Genomic DNA, 22,821 nt, shown 5'->3' on the forward strand with positions numbered 1-22,821 from the left:
AAACATCAAATCCATTTGCAATCACAGTTTTAGGAAAGAAGAAATTACACAACAAAAATAACTATTTAGATACTATTATATCGATATAGGTGCCTATAAGTTTAGCCTGCTCAAAATTTCACTTGCCAAGGACTTGTATAACCATGTATTACCACTAACTTTCTTGAATTGGATACCGTACAAGCCAACCAATGGAACTTTCACAATATGAATTTCAAATTTAAGTGGTGTCTTGGAGCTTCTACTTTTGGTACATGCACTCTCTTGGGCACCACCTATAGTTGGTGATCTAATGTAATTCTGTTGCTCCAATCTGCTGGAAACTAGCATATCACTTGCCCCATTTGTATCATCCAGCGTTAGAGACTCAGAACTATCATCCGTGGAGTGGCGGTTCAAATTTGCAGGTGCCGGTGTATTTGGAATATTATACTCAACATTATAATTTTGGCCATCTGTAGATACAACAATCTTTTCACCTTTTCTTGGACCCAGGATACCATTACCCAGGGAAAATTTCCTCCTATGACCAAAGTTCGACTTAGACGGTGTAACTACAGAAGAGTTGGATAATCTATCAGAAGAATTGTAGCTAGTTGTATCTACTGCATGTTGGTCGTTAGTTAAGGAGCCCTTAGATTTCAGTCCATTTGAAGATGTGTCGCTAAGAGTCGGAGTTTTCAAACCATCAGTGTCATTAGTTTTATTTAAATGGCCCTCATGATCAACGTAGTTGCTATTACCGTTATTATCATCCATAACGTTGTCAATTCCTGGTTGGTGATATTGTTGCTCATGAATAGACTTTGCTGGACTAGATATTGAGCTTGCCCTAGTATGTGATTTGAATGGTTTCTTTGGTGAATCAATAATTGATGGGTAATGCACACATATGAACCCACCTTTCACTTCAACGAATTTAACACCCAATTGAGGTAATACAGTTATAATGTCGTATCTGATTATAGGTAAAGGTTTGGTAGATGTCGTTTGGACAGAAAAGAAACCCTTAAGAAACAAGGTTTTCGGATACTCAATGGATGGCATCGAATTGGGTGGTGCCTTCTCAAATTGTTCAATAATCTCTTTATCGGTAAGCTTTGCCATTGGTTTCTCGTTATCGTCAAATACAATGTTGTCCATCTCATCGTCAAAGAATCCATCATAGTCAGTTCCATTTGTATTGAAGCTTGGCAATGGTGGTGCGTTCTTGTCGACAGTGTAAGTGCCTGATTTAGTGAAAGTAAGAGAATGTTTCCTGGAATGACCCATGGAATTAGCTCTAGCCGATGGATGGTATTTACGCATACTTGAGGAATGTTGAAGTGGTTTTTGATCTTGACGTTGCATATTTTCAGGATTGAAGATAGAGGCAGTGTAAGCTGATGTAGCACGTTGATGATGAGGTATATGCTTTCTTGTAGCCGAAGACATGGATAACTGGTTGGAAGCAGACGGAACCTGTAATTGTTGCTTTTCCTTGGATGTAACCTTAACACTGGCAACTCTATGCACATCATCCTTTCTTTTGTTACCAGTACTGATTTTCCTCATTAATGAGTTAATACCAGATTCACCAATTGGTGATGGTTGTTGCTGAGGAGGCGGGGTGGATTCGTTGATAGGATTAGCAGCATGCCGATTAAACGAATGTGAGGAAACATCTTCATGGGGAGAAGTGTAAGCCGCTTCTGGGAAAGGTAGGTTGAATGCAGGATTAGGAACATGGATACTCATATCAGGATTATGAGATTCAGTTTCAGATTGGATTTGTTTTGGATTCTTCAAAGGAGGTACTTGTCCTTTGTTTGAACTGGAGGACAAAAGTGGAGCAGGCTGAAGATTTTGAGTGTTATTTTCAGATTGATATTGCCCCACACCATTCTTGTTGGTATGTTGGTATTGCTGTGGAACAGGTTGGGTTACTATTCTATTTTGGGGTTCATGTACCATATTTGGATGTGGCGAAGTTACATTGAAAACAGGATTTTGTTCTATTTGTGGAGTTACGTATTGACCAGGATTTGAATGTTGCTTGAACGTTTCGGCGGCATTGCTATTTGAATTTTGCAGTGACTTAGCCCTCTTTCTAGCTATCATCTCTTTCACCAAAAAATAAATAGAAACAAGGGGGTGAAAGCCCTTGGTTGGATCTAACAGGTTAGGATCGTATCTTTCGCCATTCCTTTTAGCAATCCAATTTGATACGCATCTATGATAATAGCTTGAAGTTAAGATCTCGGTTAATTCTGAATGTATTTCAACTTCGTTTGAACCAAGATTCAAGTTCGAAATTTCAGATATGATTTCTGGATCCAAGGGTAATTGGAGCGGAATTCTCTCTGGTAGGTAACTATTTACTATATTGCCATAACCTTTATTCATCCACTTATGACATAGAATTTCACCTATTTTGGCTCTCTTTGTGACATCAACAACCAACATCTTCTTCAAAAGATCAACACATTCTGGAGTCAAATGATTTGGGTAATCAATATGGCCCTTTTTAATTTTTTCATGTAGATTTGAAACGGATTTGTCGTCAAAGGGGACTCTACCACAAACCAAAACAAACAAGACAACTCCAAATGACCAGATGTCAACTTCCGGGCCTCTATAAGGTTTAGCTGATAGCAATTCAGGAGCTGCAAAATATAGGGAGCCACAATAAGTTTTTAGCAAATGTTCATGATTGTATAGATTTGACAAGCCGAAATCAATGATTTTGATTTCACCATGGTTAGTTATCATGATATTTTCAATTTTCAAGTCTCTGTGAACAATATTGTTAGCATGACAATAAGATAGTGCAGAGCCGATTCCCCGGCAAAATTTTCTAGCTTGAGATTCTTTTAAAGAACCATGAGCAACGATATAATCCAACATTTGACCACCCGAGACATATTCAAATAGCATATAGTAGTGGTTTGACATTGAATACATTTCATACAACCTACAAATGTAAGGATGGTAGAGAATCTTACCAAGAGCTGCTTCTCTGATTGTTCTTTTATCCCTAGCAATTTCCTTTTCGTATTCCTTCTTCCTTTGAGCCAATTCGTTCGGATCACTAGTAGGTGCATCATTCATGTGCTGTCTCTGCCAGACTTTGGAGGCTCTTGTTACAACTTTGATTGCGCAAACCTCCTGAGTTAATCTATGTTTAGCGAGTTTCACTTTACCCATTGAACCAGCTCCAACGGTTTTAGTGAATTCCCAGTCGCCAATAGATCTTCTGTGGAACTGTTGTGGTGGCTGTTGTTGTTGTTGTTGTTGTTGTTGTTGCTGCTGCTGTAGCGGGGTCTTTTGTTGAGGAGTTAAATGATGTTGATTATTTGGATTTATTCGACTAGGAGTTGACGGAGCTTGTTGTGTTGTTCTTCTTCGTAGAGGAGAATGGTTGCCTTGGTTGGCATCCATTCCTGGAAGCAGTCCATGATTGGACTCCAATTGGTTGGAATGAGACACTGTTCTTTCATGCACACTAGGCAGTCTTTTCGATGGAGTTCTTTGAGGGATTTGGTAGTCGGGGTTGATATTATATTCATCGGATAGATTAGCCGAGTTTGAGGCGTTACGCAACATCCTTGGAGTTGCCTGAGCGACATTTGAAGTTTGGTGTCTAACTTTAGGTATTTTCAATTGGTTGATATCATAAGATTGGTTAGACTCTTGATTAGAAGACATTTTTATAAAGCAACCGATTTGAGGATATGACGGAACTTAAGCAATTGAGGAACGTGTGGGTGATCTAACTTCGTCTTGAGTATAAGGGGGTGGGAGGAGGTATAGAGCAGGCAAATAGAAGCAAGGAGGAGGCAAATTGGGTTGGCTCTTCAAACTGCTTCTTTTTTTTTTGTTTAAGAACAAGAAAAAGTCTCTCTTTCTCTCTTGGATATTTTGGTGACCCTTAAAAAAACAGAAGAAACAGAGTGTGTAATCTTGCTGGCGTGTTTTCAGGGAGCCAAAGGAAGAGGACAAGACAAATAGGGCGTGTCTCTATAGATGCAGCAGGGGTGTCGTGGTAGTACAGATGTAGTCGATGGAGATAGGGGGGTGCAACAATGGGACAACGAAGTAGATATGGGATGGGGGGCGGCTTGAAAGATGATTTAATAGCCAAGCCTGGTTATGTAATGCTGTGAAGTTGTTAATGGAATGAGAGGATGTTGTTGCACATGATTCCCAGAGGGAGGGATCGGGTAGCTGAAATTGCAGAATCTTTTTTGGCATTTTTCCTCCACCGTGGGAAAACTCGGTTGAGGTGCATTTTTTGCATTTTTTTTCCCTTTTACAATATGGGCCAACTAGGTGTAAAATAGTGGGCCTCTGTACACTCTACACAAGACACTCTATAGTTTACATTCTACATTCTATAGTTTACATTCTACATTCTATAGTTTACATTCTACATTCTATAGTTTACATGTGACAGTGGCTACTAGTGGAATGTCGGCAGTGTCTAGGGAAACCAGTCCTGTTTGCCCTTGTCGTCTACTCCGTGTCTGGGCGCGCTGGGGTTCTCCGCCCGCTCCCGCCGGCGCAGTGCCCATGTACGAGCGTGCAGTATGCGGGACGGGGGGCAATCTCCCCCCCTGGAAGTCTGTCCAGAGAGATAAAGCAGTACAGAAGCCACAGACAGGCCGCTTGACTAGGCGTCAACGGCTCACCAGGAGAGCACAGCAGTGTAAACAGCACAGCAGTGTAAACAGCACAGCAATGGCTGCAATGAGTTAGCGTTTAGTTGCAACATGGGACAGTGCCAGTATGTAAAGGCCAAGTAGCAGCTCCTCCACTGTGAGCGGTAGTTTTTGTCTCTGTGAGGGGGGGGCACCCTTCAACAAGGAGAAGAGAGGTATCCCACCAAAGGGGAGAATCGATATGTGACTCGTCAAAGAGATGGCGTTTTTATCTATTGAGAAGTGGACATGTTGTACCTGCCAAGCCACCAAAATGCACAGAGAGAGCAGAGCCTGGTAGTTAACGTAGCAGAAAAAAAAAGGGGGGGAGGGGGGAGCTCCAATTTGCGAACGTGGTGTTTCCACATACAGAGGAGTCTGGTGTAGGAGTAAACTACACTTCAACGTATAACGGGTGGAAACAGGTGAGTCTTAATAGAAGGAGACAACATTTGGAGACACCGATGGTCTACTAAGGATTGTGCAACGAATCGATGCGCCTTTGGTTAGACAAATGTCTGTGTAAGGTAGTGTCTGTGTAAGGTAGTGTCTGTGTAAGGTAGTGTCTGTGTAAGGTAGTGTCTGTGTAAGGTAATGTCTGTGTAAGGTAATGTCTGTGTAAGGTAATGTCCGTGTAAGGTAATGTCCGTGTAGTGTTGATTTGACATTAGACAGTATAAGTTTACGAGCCTCCAATTTACTACTAACTAATGTCTCGACGCCATTTATACATACTTGCCAACTCAACATTGTCCTTAAACTAGCCGAGACCAAATCTGTCTTCAGTTGGGATTCGGGCTAATTCGATGCGTCCCAAAACGGCAGTTCGAGACAAATAGATATAAAGGCCCCAACGAAGGACCAAGTATGTTTGTAGATACAAGAGAGGCTCAGCGAACCGTGTCTCACACCCCTTTAACCTCTTGACCCCTTGACCCCTTGTTCCTATGTCCCATCTATCCGGACTCTTCCTTTCTCCCACACACATGCCACCCCCCTTCCGGGAACCTTCTCTCTCTGGACTAACGGCGTGCCCTCTTCACGACCCGTCCTCGTCTCCCGTCTCCCGTTTCTCGGCTTCACTTAACTGCTCGCCATGCCCGCTACACTCTCCAACTGAATGGCTTCAACGTCTTGTATACGAGCTGCTACCTACTAACCAATATTTTTGTTGGTACTTACACTTTTAGGGGGGGGGGGTGGTGTTGGCGCCTCCCCAATCGGGAAAGTGCGCGCGGTAGAACCACAGAGCTCCAGTGCTACTAGTACCACTAGTACCGGTACTAGTACCATTAAATACACCAGAATAATCACTGGAGTCATAGGACGGGCCCAACGCTTTTAAAGCGGCGAAAACGCGCCTCGTAGCAGACCGGAGCAGCGTGGCCACTGCCGTTTCGGTGTGGCGCATGCGCGTCTGATTCGAGTAGTCGGTCTGTACATTATTGAGGTATCCATGTTCGGAAGACGTTTCCCGTTACCTCAATCGCTGCGCTCATCTTGACCACAATTTTCTCTCATATGTAATTCTCACTTGTTGCGCTGGAGCGTCTTCCAAATGACTTTCTCGTAATTGTAGGAATTTTTCAGCAACTTTGTTGATCAGTTACACCGGTTATCCTGGTACTCTCTCTCTTTGATTTTCTAAACTTATTTTCACTTGTTTCTACCTTCTTTTCTTTTCTTTCTTCGGTTTAAACTCTTTGTTTTGTTCCTTTCCCTCTTGGTATCATCTAGTCCAACCCTTGTAGACACATTGCGTCTCTTTTCATTTTCTCCCCTCCCACCATTCCAATACCTCATACAACTTTCCTCCTCAATTCTTGTCAAATCATTCGAGTCTTTTATTTATTAACTATAAAAACGAAAACTCTCTGCTGAAAATTCCAAGTGGTTTAGACAGAGTTTATTTGAAAAAGATCAAAGTTTTCTTGTTTTGCCAAAGAGAAGAACACGTCTAATTTATTCAACAAGTCTCCACCCAAGTATAAGGAGAAACACCAGTAATAGCAATAGGAGAAAAAACATTCAGCTTTATTCTGTACCCCCCCCCCCCATATTACTGTCTATAGATCCAGATCAATCCATTTTTAATCAAGACCGTATCAGTCAGAGACATTTGATACAGTATCTTAGGAATTAGAAATCATGACGAAAACACATTCTGTTGTCCACGAAGCTAATGGAGTAATTGCAAGACCAACTCCAAAACCCTTCTTTGAGAAACAGCCATCCGCTTCTCTCTCCTCTAAGGAAGAATACGATGAAATGTACAAACAGTCCATCCAAGACCCTGAGGGATTCTTTGGCCCAATGGCTAAGAAGTTCCTCTCTTGGGATAAGGATTTCACAAAGGTCAAATCAGGTACGTTGGCTAACGGTGACGCGGCTTGGTTCATCAACGGTGAATTGAATGCATGTTACAATTGTGTCGATAGACACGCCTTCAAGAACCCTGACAAGGTTGCCATTGTCTTTGAAGCCGATGATGAATCGGAATCAAGAAAAATCACTTTTGGCGAACTGTTAAGAGACGTCTCTCAAGTTGCAGGTGTCTTACAATCCTGGGGAGTCAAAAAGGGCGACACCGTTGCCATCTATTTGCCAATGACCCCAGAAGCGATCATTGCCATGTTGGCATGTGCTAGAATTGGTGCTATTCATTCTGTTATTTTTGCAGGGTTCTCTGCTGGTTCCATCAAGGAAAGAGTCACCGATGCCAACTCCAAGGTTTTGATTACTACCGATGAGGGTAAGCGTGGTGGTAAGATTGTCAATAATAAGACCATCGTTGATGAGGCTTTGAAAGATTGTCCTTCAGTTGAAAAGGTTTTGGTTTACAAAAGAACCGGCAACCCAAAAATCAACATGAAGGAAGGCAGAGACTATTACTGGCAAGACCTAGCACCGGAATTCAGAGGTTACCTACCTTGCGTGTCGGTCAATTCTGAAGACCCATTGTTTATGTTATATACCTCTGGTTCAACTGGTGCCCCAAAGGGTGTTGTCCATTCAACCGGTGGTTATCTATTAGGTGCTGCAATGACAACCAAATATGTCTTTGATTTACAAGAAGAAGACGTCTTATTCACTGCTGGTGATGTCGGGTGGATCACTGGCCACTCATACGCTCTATATGGTCCAATGACTTTGGGTGTCTCTACCATTATCTTTGAAGGTACTCCAGCTTATCCAAACTTTGGCAGATTCTGGAGAATCATTGAGAGAAACAAGGCAACTCATTTTTATGTTGCGCCAACTGCCCTAAGAATGTTGAAGAAATCTGGTGAAGAAGAAATCGCAAAATACGATTTGTCTTCGTTAAGAACCTTGGGTTCAGTTGGTGAGCCAATTGCAAGTGAAATCTGGCAATGGTATGATGAAAAGATCGGACATGGTTGTTGCCATATCAGTGATACTTACTGGCAAACCGAATCCGGTTCTCATTTGATTGCCCCATTGGCAGGTTCTGTTCCTACTAAACCAGGTGCTGCCACTCTACCTTTCTTTGGTATTGACGCTGTCATCATTGACCCAACTTCCGGTAAAGTTCTCGAAGGCAATGATGTTGAAGGTGTCTTGGCAATCAAAAATACCTGGCCATCAATGGCAAGAACTGTTTACAAAAATCACAAGAGATATATGGAAACATACTTAAAGCCTTATCCAGGTTACTATTTTACCGGTGACGGTGCTGGTAGAGACCACGATGGCTACTACTGGATTAGAGGTAGAGTTGATGATGTTGTCAATGTCTCTGGTCACAGATTGTCAACGGCTGAAATCGAGGCTGTCTTGTTGGAAGACTCAAAGAGAGTTTCTGATGCTGCTGTTGTTGGTATCAATGATGATATTACAGGTCAAGCAGTTATTGCCTTTGTTCAATTGAAGGACAATTCTTTGGTCTCCGACGAGGCATCATTGCTGAAGTTGAGACAAGACTTGAGATTGTCAATTAGAGCAACCATTGGACCATTTGCTGCCCCAAAGACCATCATTATTGTCGATGACTTACCAAAGACTAGATCTGGTAAAATTGTTAGAAGAGTCTTGAGAAAAATTGTTTCTGGCGAAGCAAAGGCTTTAGGTGATCAATCAACATTAGCTAATCCTGAATGTATTGAACCTATCATTGTTGCAGTTGAAAGTCAATTTGGTGTTAAAAACTAATCTTCTTTTTTCTTCTTACTTTTTTCTTTGCTCCGCCTTTTGTTTTGTCTCTTTTCTCTAGAGTACATTTCTTATAAAGATGCTACTAGTAGTGTCCAACAATATGCGTTTAAGTATAACCTTCTTTCTTGTGTTCTCTTCTATAGCTTGACCAGAACATCTCATTTTTTATCTTTATTTGTCGTTTCTTCCATGTATTTGTTTTTTTTTGTATGCATTGAATTTTCAATTCAATCATATATACTTATATCTATATATTTATATCTATATATTCACTTTCCTTATACTAATACAAATATTCTCAAAAGTTGATGTACGTTGTGGCTCCTCAAACACGAATCTCAATAAATTGAGTGTGTAAGAAGCGCGAGAAATTAGAAAGTGCTGTGAAACTCAAAAGGTTGCAATATTGATGGATATGGCAATATGTACTATTCCAAGGGCAAATCTTCTTTCCAAACCTAAAAATCAAACAACATATAATGACTTTAGACCAGCTTATTAGTAAATTAACACAGGAATTTACAAATGAGAATTATGAGACATGTTTCCAGCTTCTAACGCCGTTAAAGATCCAACTTATCGAGCATAATCTACTTGTGCCAAGCATCCAAACTAGTATCAATCCAAACGATCTGAAAATTACGAGGCAAGTTTTGGAAATTGGTGCCTTGGTGTCTATCAATCTCTTGAAGATGCAAGAGTTTTCCAACTGTATTACACTCTTGAAACCATTCTATGAATCCAGCACATTAAATGATGAAGCAAGTCAAAAGAACAAACTATTGAGTTTATATTTACTGCTGCTTCTAACACAGGATGATTTGGCCCTGTTTCATATAGAATTGGAGAAGTTCCAAAATTATAACATGAATGTCGATGACCTTGAGAATGATGAGTTTCTAAGTATCCCGATAAAGTTTGAAAAGTGGATTATAGACGGTGATTTCAACAAGATCCACGAAACATTGGTTTCTAAACACAAGTTTCCATGTAAAGAGTTCAATATTTTTGAAGATGAGCTATTGAATTCAATGAGGTTGAACATTGCAAACAACCTGGAGACCGTTTACAGACAACTGCCAATAGAAAACCTTAGAATCTTGCTATTTCTAAAAGAGATATCTCAAGTTCACGAATTTGTTGAGAATTTTAACTGGAAGTTGGTCAATGGTGTTGTATATTTTGAGAAGCAAAACAAAACAGTGTTGGACGAAACCAACCAAATAGATGAAATAAATGACGAGAAATCTATCATTAGAAATTCCTTAATTTACGCAACAGAAATGGAGAGAATTATTTAGTTACACTATAGTTTTTGTTTTCTATTTCTCTTTGTTATGTGAGTCTCTCTGACGTAGGAGCATTTGTGTATAACAAAACAGCAATAATTTCCCTGAATTAAAGTAATTCTCCTTTTTTCTTTTTTTTTTTGCTATGTATATAAGACAGTAACAAAACACAAAGAAAAGATTAGGATGATCGGACAGACGCAGAGCGAGAACACGTGCAACGAAATATATTACAGTTTGAAATAGATAGTACAATTAAATAAATAAACAGGCAGAAAACAAAATAACAAAAAATGCAGATATTGCAAATTACAAGCTTTTGGCTAGATTGAGGTGGACTTTAAAAACATCAACCTGGCACTTATATCCTCACAGAGATGACTGTAAGAGACCTGGGCATTTTCCATATACTTCAATCTCAAGGGGGTTATCTCCGAGCAAAAGTAACGATGAATCAAGTCCCACTGCTGCAATTCAAAATCAAAGCCTAGGTCTGGCTGGTCGGCATACAATCTCCACTGCATATCATTATCATCGACTAATTTACCATTTTGAAGCAAGTCTATAGGTTCAATTTTAGGGTAATTAGAATGGACAAACATTGGTTTTGAATTATATTTGGTGAACCAATTGAAAAACTCCATGGGATCGTAAACAAATTGATTGTTGCCATTTTTTCCGCTGTTTTCAATTTTGTCTAATATAAATTCCTGGAATTTAGATTCATTCTCATAGTCAACAGCAGGGTCATATTGGATCATTCCCACACCGTGGTATTTCGAATCATCCCAATGGCCAATGACACCCACAGCTTTATTGACTTGATATACTGGCAACTTGAAGAATTGACTGGCAGCATAAAAGGTTTCCTTGTCACCTTCACCTTTACCACCTTGAGAAAAGAGGGGATAATAATGCCTTGGGCCATAGACATTATAGTAGAAACTCAAAAGTAACGATTTAAAATGCGTCTTTTTGTTGACCAGGATTTGGCCGGATTCTGTCGACAAGTCTGGCATTGTACCATCACGATCATGGAAGGGGAAATCTGTGTCGGGGTCGTCTCCTTCGTTGGTATAATAAGAAGGAGGGGTTATCTTATCCAAAAAGTTCCGGACTCTGGAGGTACCAATCTGGTACCCCGCCAAATCGTAGTATTTGGGATGTGTCACTCTCCTCCAAAAATCTGGCCATAAAACCATTCCATTTTCTTCAAAGAGATTTGAGGCGAACAAATAATCGGGATTGGAGACTGGAATATTGTCGGAATCAAGAAACAATACATTTTGAAAACTTGAAACCAATAACGAGATGGATTTTAATTGATAGCCCGTCAGATGGGAATTTGGGTTTTCTAAATTGATGAAGTTGTACAAGGGAACGCATCTAGCATTCAATTTGGGTAGTATAACTTCACAGAGCTGTCTTTCGTAATCTTCTCTTTGAGGAATGATGATTTCGACTGGCAACTTTGAGCCTGTTAATCTCAAGTTTTCAACAGATAGCAAGGCCAACCAGGAAAATTTCCCGCCTCCAATTAGAACTATTCCATCGCCATGGTAAGTACCATCTTGATAATGGTTGGGGATATGATTGACAAAATAGTCATGAGATTTCTGCAAATCTTTGAATAAATCATCTGGTAAAAATAGACAGTCAAGTAAAAACTGTTTGGACAGCATGGGGTATTTTTCAAGATTCGTATCATGAGCTGCTATATTTACAATTCCATTTTTGCCATAGACCCGTTCAATGAATCTGTGGTTATTTTTCAGTTTTCTTCTATTCTTCAGTCTAGGATGTTTGTAAAAAGATTCCTCCTTTAACTGGAAGCCAAGAGAAGGTGCGGCATTCCCCACTATATGTATCAAATTGGTCAACAAGGAGGCAATTTTCGTAGGATCCGAAACGGGGTCAATGGATGGGGCAGTGGAAGGTATACCATCATTGATTCTTCTGTCCGCTATAACCACGGACTCGTCAACGAGTTTCTTATTATTTACAATATCATTGTTAATTTTTATTTTGAGGCTATCCTGGTCTTTGTTCTCATGGAGCATCATTTCATAGAAAGTTCCACCTTTGGCGACATTGTTGGTGTTTGTATGGTCATTGTTGTTGTTGGTGTTTTCAATTTCGGTTTCACCCTTGTTGTAGTTGCTACTACTTGACACCCCGTCTCTGTTGTGGCCAATATACGGGAGTTTCGAATTGGAGTAGAAGCTAAAGAGAGAAACAAGGGCAATGACAGCCAAAATGGAGAATAATAGCGGCCTTCGTATTAAGGGGGCTGTGTGTCTATGACGTTTGGACATTGGATGCAATACTATTCCAGATACTTCCAAACACCTGGTTTAGTAATACAGTATATATGATGATATGATATGAGGTGAATGGATAATATCAAGTGGTATGGTGTCGTGTCGTATTGTGTTGCGTAGTGTCTTGTTGTGTTAGATTGAATTGTTTGAAATAATATGCAGGGTCTGTCCATGTAAATCATGTGGAATCTCCGGTTGTTGCCGCTGGTCCAATCCTCTTTTTTTGATGTACGTAACGAAAAAATGTGAAACGCGAAATGTGAAACGCGAAAGTAGTTGAAAACAAAAGTTGGCTTTTAATTTTTTTTAATTTTAATTTTTGTTTTTGTTTTTTCACCACCTCCGCCGTCGCGTCGCGTCGCGTCGCTCCTTTTTCTTTTTTCTTTTTTCTTTTTTCTTTTTTCTTTTTTCTTATGCAATTCGTTCTCGGTAGTTGCCGCATTGAAAAGCTCGGATTATAGAATTTGATTTTTTTTTTTTTTTTTTTTAGTTCTCTCTTAATTCGCGAAACAGTCTCTTCGGCAAAAAAAAAAAAACGGAACCTAAAGAAAAGAAAAGAAAAGAGAAAAAAAAGAAAAAAAAATGACTTTTCAAAATTCCGCCTTTTAATTCCCATTTTAAAATTTCCGCTTTAAAATTTCGGTCTAATTCCCGTTCCTAAGTCTATTTTAATCTCCTTCCATTTTATTCTTCTTTCCCTCATTTTTCAAATTCGGTTGTTGGTAAACTGATTTATGGCCATCGTATTTTTTTCGACTACCCTAATCTTTCACAAGGTCTGCTCTTTTTTTTTTTTTTCTCCACTAACCTCTTCACCTAATTGCAACTATTGGCAGTCCCCACATAAAATATAACCTCTTACACATTTTCTTGCACTTTTCTTCTCTCATTCATTACCCTTTGGTTCCACATAATAGATGACGCAACAGCAGCCTGATAGTGTCTCCTCTGGCATTGCTCCAGTGCCTCCCGCCACCCCTACATCCACCCATAGGAGACGTTCCTCTGTCGGGACCATCAAACTCGGTGATAGCGCCGTGCCTAGTCTACAATCAAGAAGATCGATTTCCGATATTAATGAAGCTGAAAAGTACCAATTGAAGGAAATCAACAGGACTTCCCAGAGTGTCGACGACATGGAGGTGTCGAAGAAGCTCTTCACCTTTGTCAAGATTTTGTGCTATAGACATACCTGGTTTGCGCCTCTTTTGGTTCTCATTTCCGCAAACGTTGTCTACCTCTTATCCAACAACTACACGCCTTCGAACCCTCTCCACAGATTCCTGAAGTTGTCCTATGAGGTCCCCAACACAGACCCTCCTCTTTATGAAAAGGGTTGGAAAGACTTTTGCTTTGTCTTTTATATGATTATATTCTTTACGTTTCTAAGAGAGTTCACCATGCAGATTTTTTTACAACCATTGGCTAGATATTTCGGTATCAGGGGGAAGTCCAGAACATCCAGGTTTGTTGAACAAACCTATGCTATCTTCTACTATGGTATCACCAGTCCCTTTGGTTTGTACCTAATGAAACATTCTCCAATGTGGTTCTTCAAAACAGAAGAGTTCTTTAGAGAATACCCTCATTTACAACACACTTGGCTATTCAAATACTACTATCTCTTCCAAGCAGGTTTCTGGTCACAACAGGCCTTGATTCTCACCTTGCAACTCGAAAAACCAAGGAAAGACTTCAAAGAATTGGTCTTCCATCATATTGTCACAATCTTATTGATCTCATTGTCTTATATGTTCAACTTCACTTGGATGGGCTTGGCCATTTACATAACCATGGACGTGTCGGATCTCTTCCTTGGCACCTCCAAAACGTTGAACTACATTGGCTCACCTCTAGAAGTGCCCTTCTTCTTGCTCTTTGTTGTCGTCTGGATCTACACTAGACACTGGCTAAATTTGAAGATCCTCTATTCAGTCATGACAGAGTTCTTGACTGTGGGTCCAAACGTCTTGGACTTTGCCTCCCAGCAGTACAAGTGCTGGATCTCGCAACCAATGGTGTTCACCTTGATTCTGGCCTTACAACTGGTCAATGCGTATTGGTTGTTTTTGATTTTCAGGATCCTAGTGAGATTTGCCATTTACAACGTCAAGAAGGACGAGAGATCAGATGATGAGGATGAAGATGAGGATGAAGAGTAAAAGCGTTGAAGAGTGAACCTGCTTGCGCCTGCACAGCGATGGTGTCGCCATACAATATTGAAAACTATACTAAACTAAAAGATAATACAAAATATACGGCTAACAAAACCAGACGTGATCCTACGAAAAACAAATTTATAGATAAATAATTGGATAACAGACTAATCTAAAAGCAAAATTAAAGTAAACCCTCCATAATGACCAAATGTGAGGGTGCTTGTTGAAATCATTGTTAAGATATGTATGTACAGAAACTAAGAATAAGAATGTCGAGTATAGATGAAGAGTATGATGATATACAAAAATCATATGTAAATTAGAAAGAACCGCTTATCAGTTCTTCATACATATACATATATCTGTTTTTTTTTGTTTGTGTGTGTGCTTGTTTGGTGTTTGTTACTCAAACGTGTATTCGCATTCGCAAATCTCCATGTAAATCTTCAGTTCTCTTTGCTTGCAAGGTTCTCTTCGGAGAAAACTTCGTTCGGTTCCATACCTAAAGTGGCCTTGTATTCCGATACTTTTTGTAATCTCCTATTCAAACCCAACTGTGCAGACTTACCAAGGACACCGGTAATCAAGTTGGTCGTTCTGTTGGAACTCGAGTTTGCAGGAATTGGATATGTGACCAAATTAGGATCCACATTGGTGTCGGTTATACCAATGGTTGGGATTCTAGCCTGGCTGGCTTCCTTGATTGCAACGGCTGCTAACTCTGGGTTCAAAATCACAATCAAATCTGGCTTGATGGTCTGGTTAGACTCATCACTCGAAAGTTCACGATGTGTTTCCAAGTCTTGCATATCGACCTCGTGTCTTGGCTTTGGGTTTTCTAATGCATTGGTGATTGTACCAGGGATCCATTTACGGGCAACGTAGTAACCATTACAATTCTTGGCTGCTTCCTTGATGGACCTCAATTGTCCCACTTTTAACCCAAGAAATAGAATGATACCACCATTTTCGGCAACTTGCTGGATGACTTTACAAGCCGACTTCAAGTACGAAATTGTCTTATCAAGGTCGATAATGTGCAGCCCCTTGTACTTCCCGTAAACAAAAGGTTGGAAATTTTGGTTGAATAATTCAGTCGATCTACCCAAATGTGCGCCAGATGCCATTAGTTTTTCAGCAGTCAATTGGTTGATACTCGGTGGATTTGTGATAAGTTTGTGTGGTTGGTAAACATTGACAATTTTCGAGCCCAAATCACCCATTATTTGTTGATGGTGTCTCTGTCTAATTGTCAATTCTGCCTTTGTGTATGGGGACAACGAGTCAGATGGTAATAGGTTTGGAAATCTGGACAATAAGGATGAGGTCGAAGTGAACTGTCTCTTGAGCTTGTCCTTATTACCGTACAGATTTAATAGCTTCTGAAATCTCTCGCTGACAATCTCATCTCTATTCAGAGTTGGATCTGGTACACTGTTTAAGATTTCGTTGAACTGTCTCTCTGACATTTGAGCTATTTGCTCGAGGGGGCCATCTAGAGGCTGGTTGTATGCATCTAGAGTAGGAGCTCTAGATGTCGCAATTCCTGTTGAAGCCTCGAGTGTTGCCTCCTCCTGCTGCTGCTCCTGGTTACCTTCAACATTCACATTGGATGTTTCTGGTGAGTCTGTGGTCTTGGACGCTGTAGTAGACACCGTTGAGTTGAATCTACATGCAGATCTCGAAAGAAGTCGTAGCTGGCCACGGGCGGAATTCAACGACATACTTGTCTCCTTTGTTCTAAATGTGTATCCGTTCGTTGGCAAGGTCTCTCAAACTGCCCAATCTACAACTTCAACTACAAACGACGACGACAACTTTGAAAAATACAATTTGGAAAAGAAGAAGAAAATGAGAAATTCCCAAAAATGCAGAAAAAAACAGGAAAAAAAATAAAAGAATAAAAAATATCAAAAATCTGTTCATGTTTACAATTTACTCTGCAATTTAAGTTTTTTTTTTGCACCGTGCACCACCAAGTCTTTAAATTCCTTGATAAATGAGCTATCTGTGTTAACGACAAAGAGAGACTACTAATATTGATACTGTTACTTTTCTTGTTGATATTTTTGTTGCCATTGTTGTTAAGACTATCATTTTTGAAACTACCACAGTTGTAGCTGCAGCCATTTCCTGTACCAATAACAGTATCAGTTGTTAGGCGTACTTACATCTTGCATTTCAAAAGAAAGCAATGTTGAGACAAGTTCAAAGTCTTCCCCGATTCCGTCTTGGCAGAACTGCCACATGGTTGTCTAGAAAGTATACAACAAACAGTGGTGCTCAAGCACTGAAAATCACCGAAGATTCGGATTTCGCATTTAGGAAAGACCATGTTGAAGGTCTCACTGCTGTCGAACAAGACAGACAGTATTATCCGAGGTTGAGAGACGCTATTAGAGAGCTAGCAGATGATGCTACACACACCAAGATGCTAAGGGTCCCCGAATTCAGGTCACTATATAGGGATGTCACACCGGAAAATATCAAGGAATTTGAAAACGACTCCAGATATCTACTGTGTGGGAAAATCACCAGCATCCGACGTGCAGGAAAGGGGTCTATGTTCATCGATATCAGGCAGGACTTTGATAGGGTGCAGTTGATTGTACACCATAAGGTGATGGATATAGATAAGGAGCAATTTCTGGACTTGCACTCGGCATTCAGACCGGGAGATCAGGTCATTGCATTTGGAAATGTTGGTGTTACAAAAGTAGGAGAACTATCTTTGAAACTGGTGAAGCCATTGAAACTGGCAGCTCCTTCATTGCATCCTCTACCGCCCAGATTTAACGATGTTGGTAAGATAAATCAGAACCGAGTCGTTGATTATCTTGTTAATAAGGACAGCGTTGAAGTTATTCTGTTGAGGAGCCGAGTCATACAGTTGATTCGCCAGTTTTTGGAAGAGCGACAATTCATTAGTGTTGAAACACCAATTATATGCAGCGGTAACAGTGGGGCCAACGCGACACCATTTGAGACGTCTTCACAGCATATTGAGAACTGGAAAGATGGGGAGAATGCCAAACTGAATCTGCGTGTGGCCCCCGAACTATGGTTGAAGAAGCTCATCATTGCCGGGTTTGATAAAGTATATGAGATTGGGAAATCTTTTAGAAACGAGGGCATCGATGCCACACACAATCCGGAATTTACCACTTGTGAATTTTACCAAACCTTTATTGGCCTGTCAGAGTTGATGGAGATGGGTGAAGAAATGATCATTTTTATCCTCAATAAAATCCTTCAAGAGTCTAGGTTCGAGCGATTCCATGAAACGGCTAGGGAGTTGTATGATAAAATCCAGTCAAATGGCGGTAAATTCAGAAGGCTGGAATTTTTAGACACTTTAGCCCAGGAGACAGGTGAATATCTAGCAAACAAAGACCTCAACAGGGAAGGTCTAGTGCGATATTACAATAAAATTGGACTGTCTAGACCAGACATCAATAGCATGAATGCAAGCGAACTCATCAATGAACTCTCTGAGAGATTTGTCGAACCCCAATGCAGTGGCAAAGCCAGTCAGGATGTAGGGGTTCCCACCTTTATTTACAACATACCTGAGATATCGTCACCCTTGTCAAAGTCAGATTCCTCGAGTGGGATCAGTTACAGGTTCGAGATGTATATAGACGGACGTGAGTACATGAATGCATACGAGGAGGAAAACAACCCGTTCAAACAGAGAAGCAAGTTTAGCCAGCAGATGGAAAACCGTCTAGCCGGCGACAATGAATCTCTACTTCCTGATGAACGATTTGTCGAGTTCATGGAGTGGGGGATGCCACCTACAGGCGGGTTTGGACTGGGGATTGACCGACTTGTCATGCGACTGGCGAGGCAGGCCAGGATCGAACGCGTGCTTTCATTTGGACGGATCACCGACGTGATTAAACAGTGACACAACTGTCATCATGTCTATACCTGTAAATACGTGGATATACATACATATATATACTTAAATAAACTTATATATAGCTTAACCCTTAAATTTCAATTATATTGCCCCTTTCGGAAATTTTTACGCCCCTCACAGATTGTTACTGTAATGGAAAAATTAAACCTGCCTAATTTAGACACTCGTCGAAAAATGAGAAGCAGCTCACAAATGAGAGTGCCTTTTAAAGTCTCCCTTTAAACCACTTCTTCCAGGAGTGTTTCTAGTTTTGTTTTCTTTCTGAGGTGTCCTTAGACAGCGGCAATCACTACTCACAAACAGTTGCTTCCACTAGAACCTGCAATTGCTCTTCTTGCAAAGATAGTGGCTCACAATCTGTCATAGTGAAACAAAATATACTCTGACTATCACACACACACCGACACACATTTCCACATATACATCCACACATAAATTGAATACACTTTTCCATCAAACACAGAACAGCTTAGAATAATAAGAACCAGTTTTCGTCACCTTCGTTTTACCTATTTCATTTCATAAACTCTTATTTTGCCTTCTTTCAATTCGTTTGTTTTTTGTCTTTTATTCTTTTTGCCTTATTTTTATTTTGTCTTTCCAACCCTTTGTTATTCTTGTCTGAAAGAGCTTAGCTTCAACACTTGTTTTTTCCCCTTTCTTCAAATAGCCTGTTATTAAGAGATTTTTTTTTTTCCATTCTTCCTGCTCATTATTTCCTTCACTTTGGGCCTAGTTTCTTATTTCATTTTACCAATTTGGTTTTTATTTTGTTTTCTTTTTTCCTGAAGCATCACACTGCATTTTTATTCATACTAGCTTAGCCAATATCTTAAATCACCTTCTGTCATGGCTCATACTTGTCGCACTTCTCAAACAATGAATTATAGACGACAACTCTCGGAACAAGAACAATACAATGCAGAAATGGTTAGAATGGTTGAAAAAAGAAACCATCATTTGGCAGTTGTCGAATACAGAAACGATATCCATAATCATATAGTCAATTTAGATTTGGATCTAGAAGAAAACGTAATTATTGATCCGCATCAAGATCAAGTTAAAATACTAAGACCAATGATTTTGAATTCTCTGTTGGATGTATGCTATAGACTAAATTGGACGTCGTCTACTTTTTCCTTGGCAGTTCATCTATTTGACTACTACACCTCCAATACAACCATTGACATAAGTAATTGCAGATTGATTGGATTTTGCTGCCTATGGATATCTTCTAAATATAATGAAAATAAACCAAAGGGTAACATCTTAAATGCTTTGATTAAGAGATCTGGTCATGATCAAAGCGCTAAACAAACTTTCCTAAAGATTGAGCTGGATATACTGAAAACTAGGCATTGGGATTTGTCCTATCCGACGCCTGAGTTATTCCTAGATGTCTTTTTAAATATAGGAGAACCGAATAACACTGAAAGACGATTGGGTTCATTATTTCTATGTGATATTGCCCTCTTCAGTATAGATATTGTTTCAAATTACTCATCAAGCTCAATTGCTGCTTCATCCATCATGATTACTAATTTTGCAATGCTAAATCTAAGGTTGAAACACATACGTCAACACAGATTCGATGAACTAGAGAGCTTAATCTTGAACCAAGTTGTCAAGTTGGAATCTTCGATCAAACTGAAGTACTTAGATAGTAAAGTGATATCTCATAAGAATAACAACGTCGTTATCCATAACTTGATTTATTTAGCCCAATGTTTTGTTAAACAAAAAGAGGAGGAGAAGGAACAACTAAAAAAGTTGAAAGATTTTGATCTAAATCCAAACATGTATTACAATTCAAATGGCTATTTATTGAATACTAGCTTGAATGAAAATGGCAATTTATCTTTCTTCCCAATTTCGCCAATTGCTTCGCCTACCACTTTACCCAACAATTCTTTTGTTAGGTCGACGGGTGATGATTCGCCTCAAATGGTTTATTCCAAAGATGATATGTCAAACGGTAGACATTCAAGGTCGCAATCTATGAGGAGTACAATATTGCCCACTCCCGGTACAACCCCCACTGCATCCTTCAATTTGGTTAACAGTTCTTCAAACTCATCATTATCTACTTCTACTTCTTCTTCCTCGGTGTCATCTAATTTGAACGACAATCCAAACGAACTGAATCCAGAGTTTGGCCAGTATCAAAAATACTATCATACTCCACAAATATATACTCCTGTTCAGTTATTACCTCATCCGTTACTGTATTCACATAGTCATTTACATAACCATCATTTGTCTCTATCCTCACATCCTTCATACTCTCAACGTTTTGAGTTCAGTCGATCGACGACACCAGAAAACATGACCAAAGGGGTTAACATCAACTCTAGGCAAAAGTACCAAAGGACTTTACCTGTATTGACACGTTCAAGAGCAAGGGAGTTCGTTGGTAACGTTGGAAATGAGGTGGTAGAAAGTGAACCTAAAAGGAGAAGAATTTAGTAAAGGATAAAGAAATCCACTCCTACTTAGCTGAACCAAACAATCAATCGTTCATCTAAGCTCTCAATCAGCAAATTCGGCTAAGATCAAAAACACTTTACTCAAAAAATAAAAATAAATAAATACATAGTATATATGGAAACTATAGGAAAAGTTATAGAGAAAAATTAAACTTTAAAAAAAAACAATCATTACATTGCATTCATGTTGGCTTTTCCTCGTCATTTTTCTAAACATTACAGTGTTTCCTGCACTATTTCTTTTTCGTTCAACTTATTCATTTTGACCAATGAACGATTTTTGTTCTTTCAGCTTTTCTGTCTCCTTCTGCTCTCTAGCTCTCTATCTTTATCATGGTATGGGACCATGGTTTATATATAGGTTTTCCCGAATAACATATATCGAAACTAAGCAAGAATTCATATTCAGATAAAATTATGGGCCGCGTATATGAACATGATTTTGAATATTCACATCGTAGACAATGCCAGAACTTTGAAGGCATACATTCTTGCTCCTTCTTGATCAGCAACTGTAATAATGAGACTCGCATATCAGGTTCGACTTTATGCGTCGTCACCAACGGCGAAAACTACAAAAGTTCCGAAGAAACTATTTGGACGTCCCTCCAATAACCTAACTAGTGGTATCGTTGGTTTAGCAAACGTTGGTAAATCTACATTCTTCCAAGCAATTACAAAGTCAACTTTGGGAAATCCGGCAAATTATCCATTTGCTACTATCGAACCTGAAGAAGCACGGGTTTTGGTTCCTAGTGCTGAATTAGATAATTTGGCCAAGTTATATGGATCGAAAAAGAAGATCCCGGCAATTCTGAAAATTTTTGACATTGCAGGGTTAGTACGTGGCGCATCTGACAACAAAGGTTTAGGTAATGCATTTTTGAACGACATTCGTTCAGTCGATGGAATATTCCAAGTTGTCCGTGCTTTCAAGGATACAGAGATCACGCACATTGAAGGTGGTGTTGATCCAGTGAGAGATTTAACAATCGTTCAGGATGAGTTAATCTTAAAGGATATGGAATTCATTGAAAATTCAATTGAAAAACTAGAGGTTCAGTTAAAACACAAAGGCAATAAGCAGATTCATGAATTATCATCAATGGAAAACCAACTAGAAGCTTTGAATATTTCTTATGAGCTATTGATGGAAGGTCAGAAAATTATAAATAAGAAAGACTGGAAGGATGACCATATTGATGCTTTAAATATGCATAATCTATTGACTGCAAAGCCAAGTGTTATATTGGTAAACGTTAGTGAGAGTGACTATTTGAGTCAATCAAACGAGTACCTTGATGATATTAAAAACTGGGTCAATGAATTTTCCCCAGATTCGTCAATAATTCTTTTCTCTGCAGATTACGAAACAAACTTAAGTAATTTGGATGATAGTAAATCCTATGAGTCCAGCTCAGCTTTACCGCTGATCATTCAAGAAATGAGAAAGGCCCTAAACTTAATTAGTTTTTATACCTGTGGTGATATAGAAGCTCGTCAGTGGACAATTAGGCAGAATACCTCATGTCCAAAGGCAGCAGGTGTGATTCATACCGATTTTGAAAAGACTTTCATTAATGCAGAACTAATAAAGTATGAAGATGTTAAAAATTTGGCTCCTCCGTTTGACGAAAAGACGCTAAAGACAAAGGGAAAAATCCAGCGTGTTGGTAAGACTTATATTGTTGAAGATGGAGATATCCTGCATTTTAAGGCTGCTGCTGCTAAAAAGAAGTGAGGAAACTCAATGTATATAGATGATCATGCTACTAATTGGAGGTAATTT

The 22,821-nt window shown here is 39.5% G+C and overlaps 9 protein-coding genes across 9 annotated transcripts; 6 read left to right on the top strand and 3 right to left on the bottom strand.

Annotated features, from left to right (window-relative positions):
• Positions 1–93: 93 nt before the first annotated feature.
• Positions 94–3,687, bottom strand: C5L36_0C05460 (uncharacterized protein; the record flags this gene model as incomplete). The annotated part of the gene is made up of 1 exon (XM_029466232.1): positions 94–3,687. The coding sequence occupies one exon, from the start codon at positions 3,685–3,687 to the stop codon at positions 94–96; it is 3,594 nt and encodes a 1,197-aa protein (XP_029322092.1).
• Positions 3,688–6,827: 3,140 nt separating this feature from the next.
• Positions 6,828–8,849, top strand: C5L36_0C05470 (uncharacterized protein; the record flags this gene model as incomplete). Its single annotated transcript, XM_029466233.1, has 1 exon — positions 6,828–8,849. The coding sequence occupies one exon, from the start codon at positions 6,828–6,830 to the stop codon at positions 8,847–8,849; it is 2,022 nt and encodes a 673-aa protein (XP_029322093.1).
• Positions 8,850–9,331: 482 nt separating this feature from the next.
• On the top strand, positions 9,332–10,153 carry C5L36_0C05480 (uncharacterized protein; the record flags this gene model as incomplete). Its single annotated transcript, XM_029466234.1, has 1 exon — positions 9,332–10,153. The coding sequence occupies one exon, from the start codon at positions 9,332–9,334 to the stop codon at positions 10,151–10,153; it is 822 nt and encodes a 273-aa protein (XP_029322094.1).
• Positions 10,154–10,464: 311 nt separating this feature from the next.
• Positions 10,465–12,456, bottom strand: C5L36_0C05490 (uncharacterized protein; the record flags this gene model as incomplete). The annotated part of the gene is made up of 1 exon (XM_029466235.1): positions 10,465–12,456. The coding sequence occupies one exon, from the start codon at positions 12,454–12,456 to the stop codon at positions 10,465–10,467; it is 1,992 nt and encodes a 663-aa protein (XP_029322095.1).
• A 923-nt stretch (positions 12,457–13,379) lies between these two features.
• C5L36_0C05500 (uncharacterized protein) lies at positions 13,380–14,624 on the top strand (the record flags this gene model as incomplete). Its single annotated transcript, XM_029466236.1, has 1 exon — positions 13,380–14,624. The coding sequence occupies one exon, from the start codon at positions 13,380–13,382 to the stop codon at positions 14,622–14,624; it is 1,245 nt and encodes a 414-aa protein (XP_029322096.1).
• Positions 14,625–15,067: 443 nt separating this feature from the next.
• Positions 15,068–16,345, bottom strand: C5L36_0C05510 (uncharacterized protein; the record flags this gene model as incomplete). Its single annotated transcript, XM_029466237.1, has 1 exon — positions 15,068–16,345. The coding sequence occupies one exon, from the start codon at positions 16,343–16,345 to the stop codon at positions 15,068–15,070; it is 1,278 nt and encodes a 425-aa protein (XP_029322097.1).
• A 470-nt stretch (positions 16,346–16,815) lies between these two features.
• On the top strand, positions 16,816–18,531 carry C5L36_0C05520 (uncharacterized protein; the record flags this gene model as incomplete). The annotated part of the gene is made up of 1 exon (XM_029466238.1): positions 16,816–18,531. The coding sequence occupies one exon, from the start codon at positions 16,816–16,818 to the stop codon at positions 18,529–18,531; it is 1,716 nt and encodes a 571-aa protein (XP_029322098.1).
• An 864-nt stretch (positions 18,532–19,395) lies between these two features.
• C5L36_0C05530 (uncharacterized protein) lies at positions 19,396–21,012 on the top strand (the record flags this gene model as incomplete). The annotated part of the gene is made up of 1 exon (XM_029466239.1): positions 19,396–21,012. The coding sequence occupies one exon, from the start codon at positions 19,396–19,398 to the stop codon at positions 21,010–21,012; it is 1,617 nt and encodes a 538-aa protein (XP_029322099.1).
• A 540-nt stretch (positions 21,013–21,552) lies between these two features.
• On the top strand, positions 21,553–22,773 carry C5L36_0C05540 (uncharacterized protein; the record flags this gene model as incomplete). Its single annotated transcript, XM_029466240.1, has 1 exon — positions 21,553–22,773. One exon carries the CDS (start codon positions 21,553–21,555, stop codon positions 22,771–22,773), a length of 1,221 nt encoding a protein of 406 aa, XP_029322100.1.
• Between the last annotated feature and the right edge of the window lie 48 nt (positions 22,774–22,821).

Source organism: Pichia kudriavzevii, chromosome 3 (genome assembly GCF_003054445.1).
Source record: "Pichia kudriavzevii chromosome 3, complete sequence".
Taxonomy (NCBI): Eukaryota; Fungi; Ascomycota; class Pichiomycetes; order Pichiales; family Pichiaceae; genus Pichia; species Pichia kudriavzevii.